This window comes from Arachis hypogaea, chromosome 7 (genome assembly GCF_003086295.3).
Source record: "Arachis hypogaea cultivar Tifrunner chromosome 7, arahy.Tifrunner.gnm2.J5K5, whole genome shotgun sequence".
Taxonomy (NCBI): Eukaryota; Viridiplantae; Streptophyta; class Magnoliopsida; order Fabales; family Fabaceae; genus Arachis; species Arachis hypogaea.
Window position 1 is genome coordinate 20,149,835 of NC_092042.1, and position 13,558 is coordinate 20,163,392.

The 13,558-nt window shown below is 34.9% G+C and overlaps 1 protein-coding gene and 2 long non-coding RNA genes across 3 annotated transcripts; all 3 read right to left on the reverse strand.

The window, feature by feature from the left end:
* Positions 1 to 670: 670 nt before the first annotated feature.
* Positions 671 to 1,503, reverse strand: LOC112702735 (uncharacterized). Its single transcript, XM_025753892.3, has one exon. It carries the CDS (start codon positions 1,351 to 1,353, stop codon positions 856 to 858), a length of 498 nt encoding a protein of 165 aa, XP_025609677.1. The 5' UTR covers positions 1,354 to 1,503; the 3' UTR covers positions 671 to 855.
* Positions 1,504 to 3,960: 2,457 nt separating this feature from the next.
* LOC112704019 (uncharacterized) lies at positions 3,961 to 5,940 on the reverse strand. Its single transcript, XR_003154736.3, has 3 exons — positions 5,829 to 5,940; positions 5,630 to 5,747; positions 3,961 to 4,143 (listed from the first exon to the last, which is right to left on the reverse strand). It is a non-coding gene; the product is annotated as an uncharacterized lncRNA (long non-coding RNA).
* Positions 5,941 to 10,754: 4,814 nt separating this feature from the next.
* On the reverse strand, positions 10,755 to 12,785 carry LOC112704020 (uncharacterized). Its single transcript, XR_003154738.3, has 3 exons — positions 12,672 to 12,785; positions 12,473 to 12,590; positions 10,755 to 10,986 (listed from the first exon to the last, which is right to left on the reverse strand). It is a non-coding gene; the product is annotated as an uncharacterized lncRNA (long non-coding RNA).
* Between the last annotated feature and the right edge of the window lie 773 nt (positions 12,786 to 13,558).

A 13,558-nucleotide genomic window follows, 5' to 3' on the forward strand; every position in this document is an offset into this window, starting at 1 on the left:
ATAATTATGTAAAATATTTTACATTATTAATACATCAAAATTAAAATTTTTAATATTAGCCAACAAAAGAATTATGCTAAATTATGATTTAGACAGAAATTCACTTAATTAAGAGAACATCCATTTTCAAAAGTTTTGGGGAACCAATAAAAACATTAATTACTCATTTAATTTCATATCACTCCGATACAAGAAATTAAAGTAGCCAGTTAAAACTCTTAATATAATCACGCACTCACTCCCTCCATTATTTTATTTTTGCTCTTTTCCTTTTATTTTTCTTTGTACCAAACAATAGCTAGAGAGATAATAAACTATTTGTACAATGTGTATAATAGATTATTGAGTTACAAAATGAACATCTCCCATATTATTTAGAATAATTATTCGAGTACTAAAAATAATAAACATCTTCCCAAAAGATTAAACATCAAACTCTTGATCTTTCGGATCTAATGTTTTAATACTATATCATGATACTATTCACCCCAAAAATTTCAGCTAATAAAAAAAATAATACTAATAATTATATCTATAATATTTTATAAACTTCTATTATACACATTGTAAAATTTTATTGGCTCCTCGTACTTTTACTTGTTATTATTATATGTTGAGAAATAACTAAAGCCCAAACACAAAGGAAATAAATGAAAAATCAAACAGGAAATTAAAGCAAGAAAAACCTTTTTTATCCACATTAAAAAAAAAATTACTCACATAGACATACATGAAAAAGGGATAATGTTACTATATTTTTGACAATATCCAAGAATTGAACCGTTTTCCCCTCACCCTCCTCCGGCATGCCCAGATTCCGGCACCGGCCAGCGACTCAAAGACAGAAAAAAAAAACTATGACAAGTCTTCCAAGATGCTTTCCAAATGCGGCTGCCAACTCCCGGAGCGGCCGCCATTACTCCGGCGATCTCTTCGCCGAGAACATCTTTTGTCTTTAGAAACAATTTCATTTTGAATAGGAACATTTTGGCGTCTACTGTGGTCAGAAGTCTCTTTATGATGATTACTTTTGGTGATAGATGATGATCCTTTCTTGCAACTGCTGCCATTCATGTGTCTTCTCTTATCAGCTGGTAGCGATGATGCCGGGATCAAGAAATATATGCTTCCCCTCTTAAGCTCCGTCTCCGGCGACAAGATCAAAATCCGGCGAACCACGCCTTGAGAGCTTGGTTTGCTTAGAACATGGTTTGGATTTGCCTTCAGAACTTCCCCGGCTGTGATTGGACGTGTGATCTCTTCAACATAGCCATTCAAATGAACTATGCGGATCAAATCTAGTGCTCCACACGGAAGAACACAAGCCAAACAGCACCTTAAGCTATTACCCATTATTATTCTATCTATGAGTACAATTGATCTGGGTTTTGAAGATTTAATTTGAATAATCTTGTGGGGGAGTTTATTCTAACTTTCTACAAATGAAATATTGGAGAAGTGTTGGAGGGTGAGCGTGTATATATATTGGTGCCAACCATAGATAGGTGGTGGTGGTCATAATAATGCAAAAAAAATGTGGATTTAATAATTATTGTGGAGCTTGTGGATTCAAATTACGAAATTGCCCTTTCACGAATTAAATTAATTAAAAGTTTGTTTGTTTTCTAATAATAATCTTTTATTTGGTTTATGGAGTTCTCAATATACATCATATATATGGTTTCACATCACATGGCATATGATGGTGGGGTTTACTTCTATCTATCATTCAACTACTTATATAGCCGCCTTATTGTGTATATTGCTTGAGAATTATGTTGTGTGGTGTTATAGTAACCCTTGCCAACTCGGCTATGGATTCCTTTTTTTTTTAAAATATCTGAAAATTATGCATTTTGGTGGAAAAAATGAAATACGCAAGCTTAATGTGCGTTTTACCCTAACAGCGCAGATATATGGAGTCAAAGGTTTATCCAAAGTGAAGTAGCATGGAAAACACTCATGAATTGACATCATGGTTAGCCAAAATTAAAAGACATGTTTGCGTAATATAGTTCAACAAATAATTTCATCAACAATTGAATTCTTGATGTATGTATTCAAAATGCAAATCATGATCTTCATATTTAGCCTATCATTGTAGCATCATGACATGGGTATTAAATTACTTTGTTATCACATCCAAACAAGGAAGATTTTTTCTGTGGGCAATGAACAATAAATAATGCTGATAAAGAAGAGACTTGTTCGTTATATAATTTAATTATGGATAATATTAGAAAATTAATACTATAGCAGTTAATTTCGACCAATATTATAATATATTGTTAAATATATTTATTGCGAAATTTACTAAAAATGAGCTTTTCTTAAGTTTGAATCTCAAATATTTTTTCTAATTGAGTTTTAGATGTTCTTATTTTTAAGAATTTTAAATATTCTTTTTGGGTTAAATATTAGATGTGCAATAATATTAGCTCGCAAGACTTTTCTCTTTAATTATATGATAACGTTAGGTCACATAATATTTGGTGTATGAGTATTTTTTTTCAGATTGCAAATTATGTGGGAATTTCAATTTGTTCCGGAAATACTCAAACAAAAAAGAAACTGATTTATATGTTATTTGGGTGTCAAATATTGCTCAGGGTGTGTGGTTTATAAGTCCCCTCACGCCAAGGCTAGATGATATTAACGAACATAACTTTAAATCCTGGCTGGAAAGTTTTATTGTGACAACTCGGGGGAAATTTTGATCAAGGTCGCATATGGGGTTTGGCTAGCTCGGAACAAAAAATGAATTTTAGGGAAGGAAGTGAGGGATGAAGAGCTTGTTTCTAAATCAATGTCGGTGCATCAGGCATGCAAGAGGGCCACAGAGATAACAACATTTACAATGCAACCTCAAATGCTTCAGCCATCAGTAGCCGAATTGAGAAATGTCATAAAACCAATTTTTTCAAAAATTTAAAAAATATAGAGTTATATCTAATAATAAATGACTTATTTCGCATCTTTAACGGTGAACCATGTAGAAGAACGATTATCGCAGCTACGCCACAAACAGCGTTCCAAAATTGTGACACTCATCACCGTCCGTTGCGCAGAAGCTCTCCACTCCAGCAGCCACGCATCCTTGCACTACGTCTCTTCTTATTTTTCTTAATAATGTTGGATGTTTTTTTTTTAGACTTTAGATGATTTTTTTAATAATTTTTAATATTTGTTTTTATTAGAGTTTAGATGTGTTTTTTTTTTTTTATAGATTATGGATGTTTATTTTTCTTATATTTTGAATATTTTTACCATAATTCAAAGAGTTCATATTATATTTATAATGATTTTAGATGTTTTTTTTATTTAGTTTTAGATCTTTCATTTTATTATATATCGGATATTTTTTCTTTTTAAGTATTGGACAAGGTTACGAGAATCGAATCGGTCAATAAGCCGGTAAAATAACCAATTTATTGGTTCAAAGATTCAACCAGAATTTAATCGGAATTCAACCGATTTAAATAAATTTTAAATAAAATTATTAAAAATTTAATATATAATTTTAAATATTTAAATTCACTCATTTTTAATCTAATAAAATTTAAAATTTTATAATTTTATATAACAAATTATCCATAAGATAATTTTTTAACTAAACAAAACTCTATTCATAAAAAATCATAATCATCATTAAGTGTTAGTTTCAAGATTTTCATTATAGATAGAGCTTCCAAAGCACATAAATATCACAAAAAAAATCTCACTCGCACACTGCATACTTGATGAAATCTCATATCATAATAATCTTGCTTTCTTACTTACCACTGTAACACCATCACTATCAGAAGTCACGCTTCTGGCTGCACTATTCTGATAGCAAGAAGTATTACGACTACTTTACATACTAAATACTAAAATAGGAGCCTGTGACTCAACACTGTATCGCTGATTTCTTAGAAAAACCGAAACCAAACACTTTATCTTAAAAAATACAAACAGACATAGATTCATATACAAGACTCCTTACATAATAACTCATAATATAATATACATATAAAACATACAATTCCTATCCCTCTTACAAACTCGTAATAACAAAGACGAGGGAAGAAAATAATCTAATTAATACAACATCTTATAAACCAAACACAGTATATCTCTTCTTAATGATTCTTCATCCGGTTCCTGAAAAGATAAAGCTGTAGGGGGGTGAGAACCTAACCACACAGTCTCATCACGGAGTTTCAAAGTTGTTATAAGAAGATATTTAATAAGAAACTGTTTTCAAATTCAGTGATTATCATTGCTTTATGAATCCTTTTTAAAATCCAATAGCTAATCGTTCAAAACCTTTTCAAATAAACAATGTTTAATATTTTCAAAAATCCAAAATCTTTCCTTTCTTATAAGCAAATCTCAATCAGAAACCAACCACGCAATCAAACAACACAATCATTAATTCAGCATCCAAGTTCAATCTCAAATGTAGCACGCCAGAACAAACACAAGCAAGACAGACAAGGAAAGCACAAGTAGGTAGCAGTTACAGCAAATAGTTCAAGTAGCAGTTAAGAACAGTTTAGCAATTAGGCAAACCAAAACAAGTTCAAACCCAAACAAAGCATACAAATGCATATGATGCATGCCTGTCCTATGGCTGATGAGGCTCATCTGTCGGTTATCCAGCCAACCCGACAAGTCTGAATTGTCCTTAGACCGTCCCCCGACGTGCATCCCCAAGAGTCTATGCATAGCTTTTTCTCAAATAATCAATATTACTCAATGGGGGTATCATTCCCGGGAATTTATATAGTGCCCGGTCACACTTACGTCGTAGGGTCAACAGAGTATCGAGTTTTCAACCTGGTACACGTGGTGGCAAGCCACGACACTTAATCCAGGGAACCTCGTATCTCAGATATTTCAAATTCATAAGCCATATAAATAATTCATTCATCATTCATCAACATTTAAGCCATTCTCAATATCATCATCATTCATCAATCCATATCCCATTTCCAAATTCATTCAAAAATCATATTTCAAATCAATCCTCATCATCCTTCTTTCCATTAATCAACAATCTCAATCAAAACATAATTCTTTATTTTCTAAATAAATCAATCTTTAAAACATATAACGTTCAAAAACTAAATCTTTTTAAATCATCACTTCGGGCAAGACTTTCAATTTTATAAAATTTCGGCAGCATCTCCTCTAAAACTCGGACACTGCCACCCTTTTCGGGTCCCACCCAAACATTTCTCAAACATTTTCTCAACCATTTCCAAATTCCAAACATTTTTCCATAGTTGAACCAGCTCCAATATCAAATTATTCTCAAATCAGACCAATTCCAATAATAAAACTCTTTTTAAAATCAAACCAGTTCAAGTATTAAATCATTTATAAAATCAGACCGACTCAAAATCAAACCGCTTTAACTCCAAACCAAGAAAAACCACTTTTCATAATAATTAAGTAAATAACTTTTCAAACCCATTTCTTATCAACAACCGTACTTCACTCAAGCAATCGAGCAACCAATAATTCAGTCTAACAAACCATCACATTCACAAGACAAAAATAATCACAAAAGTATATCTCCCTGCGTCAATATCTATTTATAACAACTTTGTAATATAAAATAGAATTTAAGAAAATCCCCTACCTCGTTCGCGATTCAACTACGCAACAAACTGCATTTCTATTCTTATCCCACAGCAACAGCATCAATACCGACCGTCCCCGCAGCAGTCACAGCCTCTAAACACAGCCTTAGCTCAATCCTAAAACGTTAATGTCGCGTAAAACTTAATAATCTATAACAGAAAAGTAACTAAAAGAGTTTGGAACAAGGAACGACTTACTGGGCTTACGAATAATCGAGAAAACGGGGCAACAGCAGCTCCGGTGACGACGTAGCACCTTGATGCTGTATGCAACAGCCATAAAACTCAGCTATCAAGACCCGTAACTCAATCCTATGACACCAAGACCTCAGATCCTCAAACAACTTAAAACAGAAATGCTAATTTAAAGGTTTTGGAATGCATCGCTTACCCAAACAAGGACGAACGGCTAAATTGAAATAACGGTAACTCCGATGGTGGTTCCGGTGATCACCCACACCACACCCGGTGACCAGAACGGCGGTAACAACGGTGAAGTAGCTCAGAATAACAAGCAGCGGCGGCGGACGACTGAAATAAACATGCAGTGACGATAAAGTTCCCGGAACTCAAAAGAACATAAACCAAACTTTAAAACCCTTACCAACAGTGCGGTCCCCGGCGGCGGCAGCAGGGTTTCGAGCGGCAGAAGTGGTGGTGGCTGGCGCGGGTCTCTCCTTTCTCTCTTCGGCTCCCGGGCTCGCTCTCTCTTTCTCTCTGGATCCGCCATAAGTGACGGCAACCGACTCCATGATGAGAACGACGACGACGCGGGTACAGCAGCGGCGGCGACGGATTTCACGGTGATTGCGACGCTGGTGACACGAAAAGGTCTCCGACGCGGTGGTTGGACCTCAGCTCGACCTCAGATCTCGCTCTCTCTCCTCCCCGCGCGGTCTCCTCGGCGCTGGCGCAAACAGCGACGCGACGCGACGGCGGTCCTGAACGGCACGGCGGCTTCCCTCGCGGCACTCTCCTCTCTCAGATCTCCTCTCTCCTCTGTCAGTAGCAACGGTGACGGTGGCAGTGACACCCACCGCGCCGCCTCACTCTTCTTCCCCTCTCCTTCCTTCCTCGATACCTCTTTCTCCCTTCCCTGTCTTTCTTTCTTCAAGCTTCCCCTGTTTTCCCCCTTTCTATTCTTTCCCTTTCTTTCTTTTTTCTTCCTTGATTTCCCTGCCCCACTTCGTTCTTCCCTTTCTTTTGTTTCTTTTTTTTTTCTTTTTTTTCTACCGTGTGTCTGTGATAAGGAGAAATGTTAGTGGCGGCTAGGGTTGGGTACAAGAGAATTAGGGTTTTGTGTTTAATTTAATCAAATTAGGATATAGAATATTAATTTGAAATCTAATTTGATCTTTAAAATTATTTTAAAAATATTATTTGTGATATAAAAATACTAATTGATTTTCAATAATTACTCTAATTGAAAATTCATGATAATGTAATTAATTTCTCTTTATCTTTAACTTAAAGTATTAAATGATATAAATTAAATTATCTAAAATCAAATCATATAAAATTTTTATTATTTCATAACTACCAATTTTATAATTTAAATAGCCAAACCTCATTATTTTTTGAATTTCCAGAACTTTAAATCATAAATAGGAAAATAATCTATAGGTATAGAGTTTGGATAAAAATCTTAATTTATTTCAAGTCTAATTAATTGCCTTTAATTATTTTCAATAAAAATAATTTCTGAAATTAAAACCATAAATAAATATATAATTTGAGATTGATTCAAAATAAAACTTTTCAAAAGTCTTGGGTCTTACATCCTACCTACCTTATAAAAATTTTCGTCCTCGAAAATTAAAGTAATATATAAGGTAATACATAGTCTTTGTACTCTACTTTTTAAACACTTTATAGAAAAGTATAAAATCTTAGTATGCATATATAAATGTTCAAAACTTGACAAAAGTTTGGAGGTACAAAATAGGGTGCAAATTAAGATAGGCGTTCACAAAACAAACGGTAGCTAGTGTAGCAAAAGGGCTACAAAGTAGGCTGGTATAAAGCAACGGATATAAGGCTCGCTCACAAATCTCTTACCCATTTCAGAACTTCAACTTCCCAACTCCATCAGTCATTACACAATTCCATAACCCGTCAGAATCCTAACATCCGCAAACTCTTACGGGGTACGAACTGCTATACTCTTCATAACATTGCACACCTACTAACCCATCTTTTACGTTTACGAATAGCATTTTAATGTTTCGTTTGCTACCCTTAAAAGGCGTACGTGATTCTAAGGCAATCCTCGAATTTATTTCAAACACAAGACCTTGGAAAAAGATAAGCGACAAAATTCGCCAGGGCTTGAGAGGATTCTTGAAACCACAAGTAATCAGGAATACATAAGGAATGAAGAGTGTCAGACGGAAAATTAGTTTAGCAATCTCAATAATGATTCTCGAATCAACAAAACCCGATAGGAATAACAAAAGGAAAAATAGTACAGTAGTTTGAAGCAAAATTAAGTCGAGTCAAGAAATATGAGGTTTACAGAAAAAGAATGTCTAAGACCAAAGACAAGGCTCATAAGTCTCGAATAGAATTAAGAATACTTTCAAATGAATCACTCATAGAATGAAAAAAACATTTCAAAAACTATTTCACATTTTTTAAAGAAGTGCGCATCAAACACTTTGTAAAAGAATTAACAAAAGTATATTTGTGGCATTATGTTAATATAATTCCATGTTGAAATAGATTATGTAGAGTTTCAAAAGAAAATGAACACCGATTTGGCTAAAACAAAAATATTCCCTCAAATATTTGAGAAAAATAGTTAGGTGCACCACTTAACCAAAAGTAGGCATAAAACTCGGAAGGTAATCAAATTGCCTTTTGTTAAAATAATTTACACAAAATAAGTGAGGTTTGAAAAGGAAAAGTCAATTGGGTTAAGGCCAAAATAATTTTCCGAAAGTCTTAATAGATATTTAGGTATTTAGTCAAATACAAGTATATAGTGAAATCGTGGCAAGGTTATAAGAAAATCAAACGTTTGTTTAAAAATTCTCAAGGTTTATATTCAATCAAGCGTGTATAAAATCATAGCAAATATGGAAGAGGAAGAAATTAAACTTTATTTAGAAAAAAAAATTCCGAAGTACAAATTTGCTTATAAGTCGGTTTCAAAACTTTATTTAAAACAGTGCATGCCGACCTCAAAATAACTTTGTCAATTTAAAGAATAGCTATGGATGCAATTTAAGCGAGAGAAATTGATTTAACTTTCTTAAGAAGAGAATCCAAAACTTGCTTTAAAAGTTAATATCAAAACGAAATTGCCGTCATATAAGAACATTCAAGAATATTAAGACGTACTTAAAAAGAAATCAGGCCATATGAAAAAGGATCTTAGATCAAGGGAGTTCAAACAAGATTAACTAGACATAAGACATCGAACAAGCTTTCAATCGAGCTACTGAAAACTTAAACTTTCTCTTCTATCAGTCATCCCCTAAAAAGCTAACACATCGATTTTCACCTCTAAGGACTACATGTGACACTGAGATAAGTACAAGTACGTTCAAAGAGATACCATTCGCAGGAAAAGAAGAATAAGCGACAAAATATGTTTCTCATAAATTTGGAAGGTGTAAGATTGCAACTAAGCAATGATGTACAGGCATGAGAAAACATTTTGGAAAGAGTCATTTTGCTTCATAATAAGAAATATTTAATTTAGGAATTCTAAAAGGTACAAGAACAGGGTAGTAATAAATTAGATCAAAATAAACTAAAACCATATCAGAGGAGCATAAGGTTTACAAGAATATGAAGGAATGGTTCAAATCATCAACAAATAAGAATGATCAAAAGTCGTGAAATATGCCGGAAGAAAGAATCAAAATGTAAATAGGAAAGAATTTTGATTTCAAAACCTCCAATAGAAACTATAGAGGAAAACAGGGCAATTGCTTTACAAAATTCCAGAAAATTATCAAAAACATAAATATTGTGTCATGTTAAAACAAATTCAAGTCGAACTAAATTGTGCAAGATTTGTGAAATGAAAATAAGCTAAGCTAAGGATGAAATGTTTTCTCAGCAATCTTGAAAAGTACCTTACATAATCAATTAAGAATTTACATAAAAACAACGCGAGGTTGGTAGGAAATCAAATTGTTTTTCGTCAAAACTATTGCTAAGGTAAAGACAAAATATATGAAATTTTAAAAGATGGAGTTTAATTGGACTAAGAATCAAAAGTAATTCCTCAGAAATCTCAAAGATATTCAAGCATTTAGTCAATTAGGAGTACATATTGAAATCACAGTAAAATTGAAAGAAATTTCAAATTTTGTTTAAAAAGAAAAAATTGAGATATGATTTAAAAAATACATATGAACAAAGACACGCAAAAAGAATGATTATAGGTACAATCAAGTAAGAAAGGATTAAGTTAAAATTTAAACAATTTCAGATTTACATAAAAGACTACATGAATCAAAAAGAGTTTGGAAAGACAAACAAATCCTCCAAAGAATTTAAGTAAACATAAGGAGTTAGGATTAAACAGAATGCATTTCAACAAGAGGTAAAATTGAAAAATAATCAAACTACTTTTTAGAAAGAAATCTCAAATAAGGATTTCAAGGCACACTATGAAAGAACAAGTTACAAGTTATCAGTAAAATTTTCGAGACATATAAAAGAATATCCTCGAGAATTAATTCCTAGCGTCCGCAAGCAGTGCGATAAGCGTTACCTATTACTTATCAATTTCAGTTCGCCCATAATAACCTATTAACTTCCCGGTTCACATAGCCATCAACATTAAGTTGGCCAGACTTAATATCAACAGATATGCAACGACAAGCTAACAGTGTTAATTAATAGGCAGTCATGCGCATAAAATTCTAATTCTTGTTACTTGGACAAGACCTACAACATGACAGACCCTCAAAGAATGCAATGAAGCATAGTTAGTCCATTCCCAAGGCTCTAATCAGGATGAACTGCTCTGATACCATAATGTAACACCCTCACTATCAGAAGTCACGCTTCCGGCTGCACTATTCTGATAGCAAGAAGTATTACGACTACTTTACATACTAAATACTAAAATAGGAGCCTGTGACTCAACACTGTATCGCTGATTTCTTAGAAAAACCGAAACCAAACACTTTATCTTAAAAAATACAAACAGACATAGATTCATATACAAGACTCCTTACATAATAACTCATAATATAATATACATATAAAACATACAATTCCTATCCCTCTTACAAACTCGTAATAACAAAGACGAGGGAAGAAAATAATCTAATTAATACAACATCTTATAAACCAAACACAGTATATCTCTTCTTAATGATTCTTCATCCGGTTCCTGAAAAGATAAAGCTGTAGGGGGGTGAGAACCTAACCACACAGTCTCACCACGGAGTTTCAAAGTTGTTATAAGAAGATATTTAATAAGAAACTATTTTCAAATTCAGTGATTATCATTGCTTTATGAATCCTTTTTAAAATCCAATAGCTAATCGTTCAAAACCTTTTCAAATAAACAATGTTTAATATTTTCAAAAATCCAAAATCTTTCCTTTCTTATAAGCAAATCTCAATCAGAAACCAACCACGCAATCAAACAACACAATCATTAATTCAGCATCCAAGTTCAATCTCAAATGTAGCACGCCAGAACAAACACAAGCAAGACAGACAAGGAAAGCACAAGTAGGTAGCAGTTACAGCAAATAGTTCAAGTAGCAGTTAAGAACAGTTTAGCAATTAGGCAAACCAAAACAAGTTCAAACCCAAACAAAGCATACAAATGCATATGATGCATGCCTGTCCTATGGCTGATGAGGCTCATCTGTCGGTTATCCAGCCAACCCGACAAGTCTGAATTGTCCTTAGACCGTCCCCCGACGTGCATCCCCAAGAGTCTATGCATAGCTTTTTCTCAAATAATCAATATTACTCAATGGGGGTATCATTCCCGGGAATTTATATAGTGCCCGGTCACACTTACGTCGTAGGGTCAACAGAGTATCGAGTTTTCAACCTGGTACACGTGGTGGCAAGCCACGGCACTTAATCCAGGGAACCTCGTATCTCAGATATTTCAAATTCATAAGCCATATAAATAATTCATTCATCATTCATCAACATTTAAGCCATTCTCAATATCATCATCATTCATCAATCCATATCCCATTTCCAAATTCATTCAAAAATCATATTTCAAATCAATCCTCATCATCCTTCTTTCCATTAATCAACAATCTCAATCAAAACATAATTCTTTATTTTCTAAATAAATCAATCTTTAAAACATATAACGTTCAAAAACTAAATCTTTTTAAATCATCACTTCGGGCAAGACTTTCAATTTTATAAAATTTCGGCAGCATCTCCTCTAAAACTCGGACACTGCCACCCTTTTCGGGTCCCACCCAAACATTTCTCAAACATTTTCTCAACCATTTCCAAATTCCAAACATTTTTCCATAGTTGAACCAGCTCCAATATCAAATTATTCTCAAATCAGACCAATTCCAATAATAAAACTCTTTTTAAAATCAAACCAGTTCAAGTATTAAATCATTTATAAAATCAGACCGACTCAAAATCAAACCGCTTTAACTCCAAACCAAGAAAAACCACTTTTCATAATAATTAAGTAAATAACTTTTCAAACCCATTTCTTATCAACAACCGTACTTCACTCAAGCAATCGAGCAACCAATAATTCAGTCTAACAAACCATCACATTCACAAGACAAAAATAATCACAAAAGTATATCTCCCTGCGTCAATATCTATTTATAACAACTTTGTAATATAAAATAGAATTTAAGAAAAGCCCCTACCTCGTTCGCGATTCAACTACGCAACAAACTGCATTTCTATTCTTATCCCACAGCAACAGCATCAATACCGACCGTCCCCGCAGCAGTCACAGCCTCTAAACACAGCCTTAGCTCAATCCTAAAACGTTAATGTCGCGTAAAACTTAATAATCTATAACAGAAAAGTAACTAAAAGAGTTTGGAACAAGGAACGACTTACTGGGCTTACGAATAATCGAGAAAACGGGGCAACAGCAGCTCCGGTGACGACGTAGCACCTTGATGCTGTATGCAACAGCCATAAAACTCAGCTATCAAGACCCGTAACTCAATCCTATGACACCAAGACCTCAGATCCTCAAACAACTTAAAACAGAAATGCTAATTTAAAGGTTTTGGAATGCATCGCTTACCCAAACAAGGACGAACGGCTAAATTGAAATAACGGTAACTCCGATGGTGGTTCCGGTGATCACCCACACCACACCCGGTGACCAGAACGGCGGTAACAACGGTGAAGTAGCTCAGAATAACAAGCAGCGGCGGCGGACGACTGAAATAAACATGCAGTGACGATAAAGTTCCCGGAACTCAAAAGAACATAAACCAAACTTTAAAACCCTTACCAACAGTGCGGTCCCCGGCGGCGGCAGCAGGGTTTCGAGCGGCAGAAGTGGTGGTGGCTGGCGCGGGTCTCTCCTTTCTCTCTTCGGCTCCCGGGCTCGCTCTCTCTTTCTCTCTGGCTCCGCCATAAGTGACGGCAACCGACTCCATGATGAGAACGACGACGACGCGGGTACAGCAGCGGCGGCGACGGATTTCACGGTGATTGCGACGCTGGTGACACGAAAAGGTCTCCGACGCGGTGGTTGGACCTCAGCTCGACCTCAGATCTCGCTCTCTCTCCTCCCCGCGCGGTCTCCTCGGCGCTGGCGCAAACAGCGACGCGACGCGACGCGACGGCGGTCCTGAACGGCACGGCGGCTTCCCTCGCGGCACTCTCCTCTCTCAGATCTCCTCTCTCCTCTGTCAGTAGCAACGGTGACGATGGCAGTGACACCCACCGCGCCGCCTCACTCTTCTTCCCCTCTCCTTCCTTCCTCGATA

What these genes read in the sequence shown, in the direction of transcription:
- LOC112702735 (XM_025753892.3), bottom strand. Translation starts at nt 1,353, where the DNA reads ATGGGTAATAGCTTAAGGTGCTGTTTGGCTTGTGTTCTTCCGTGTGGA.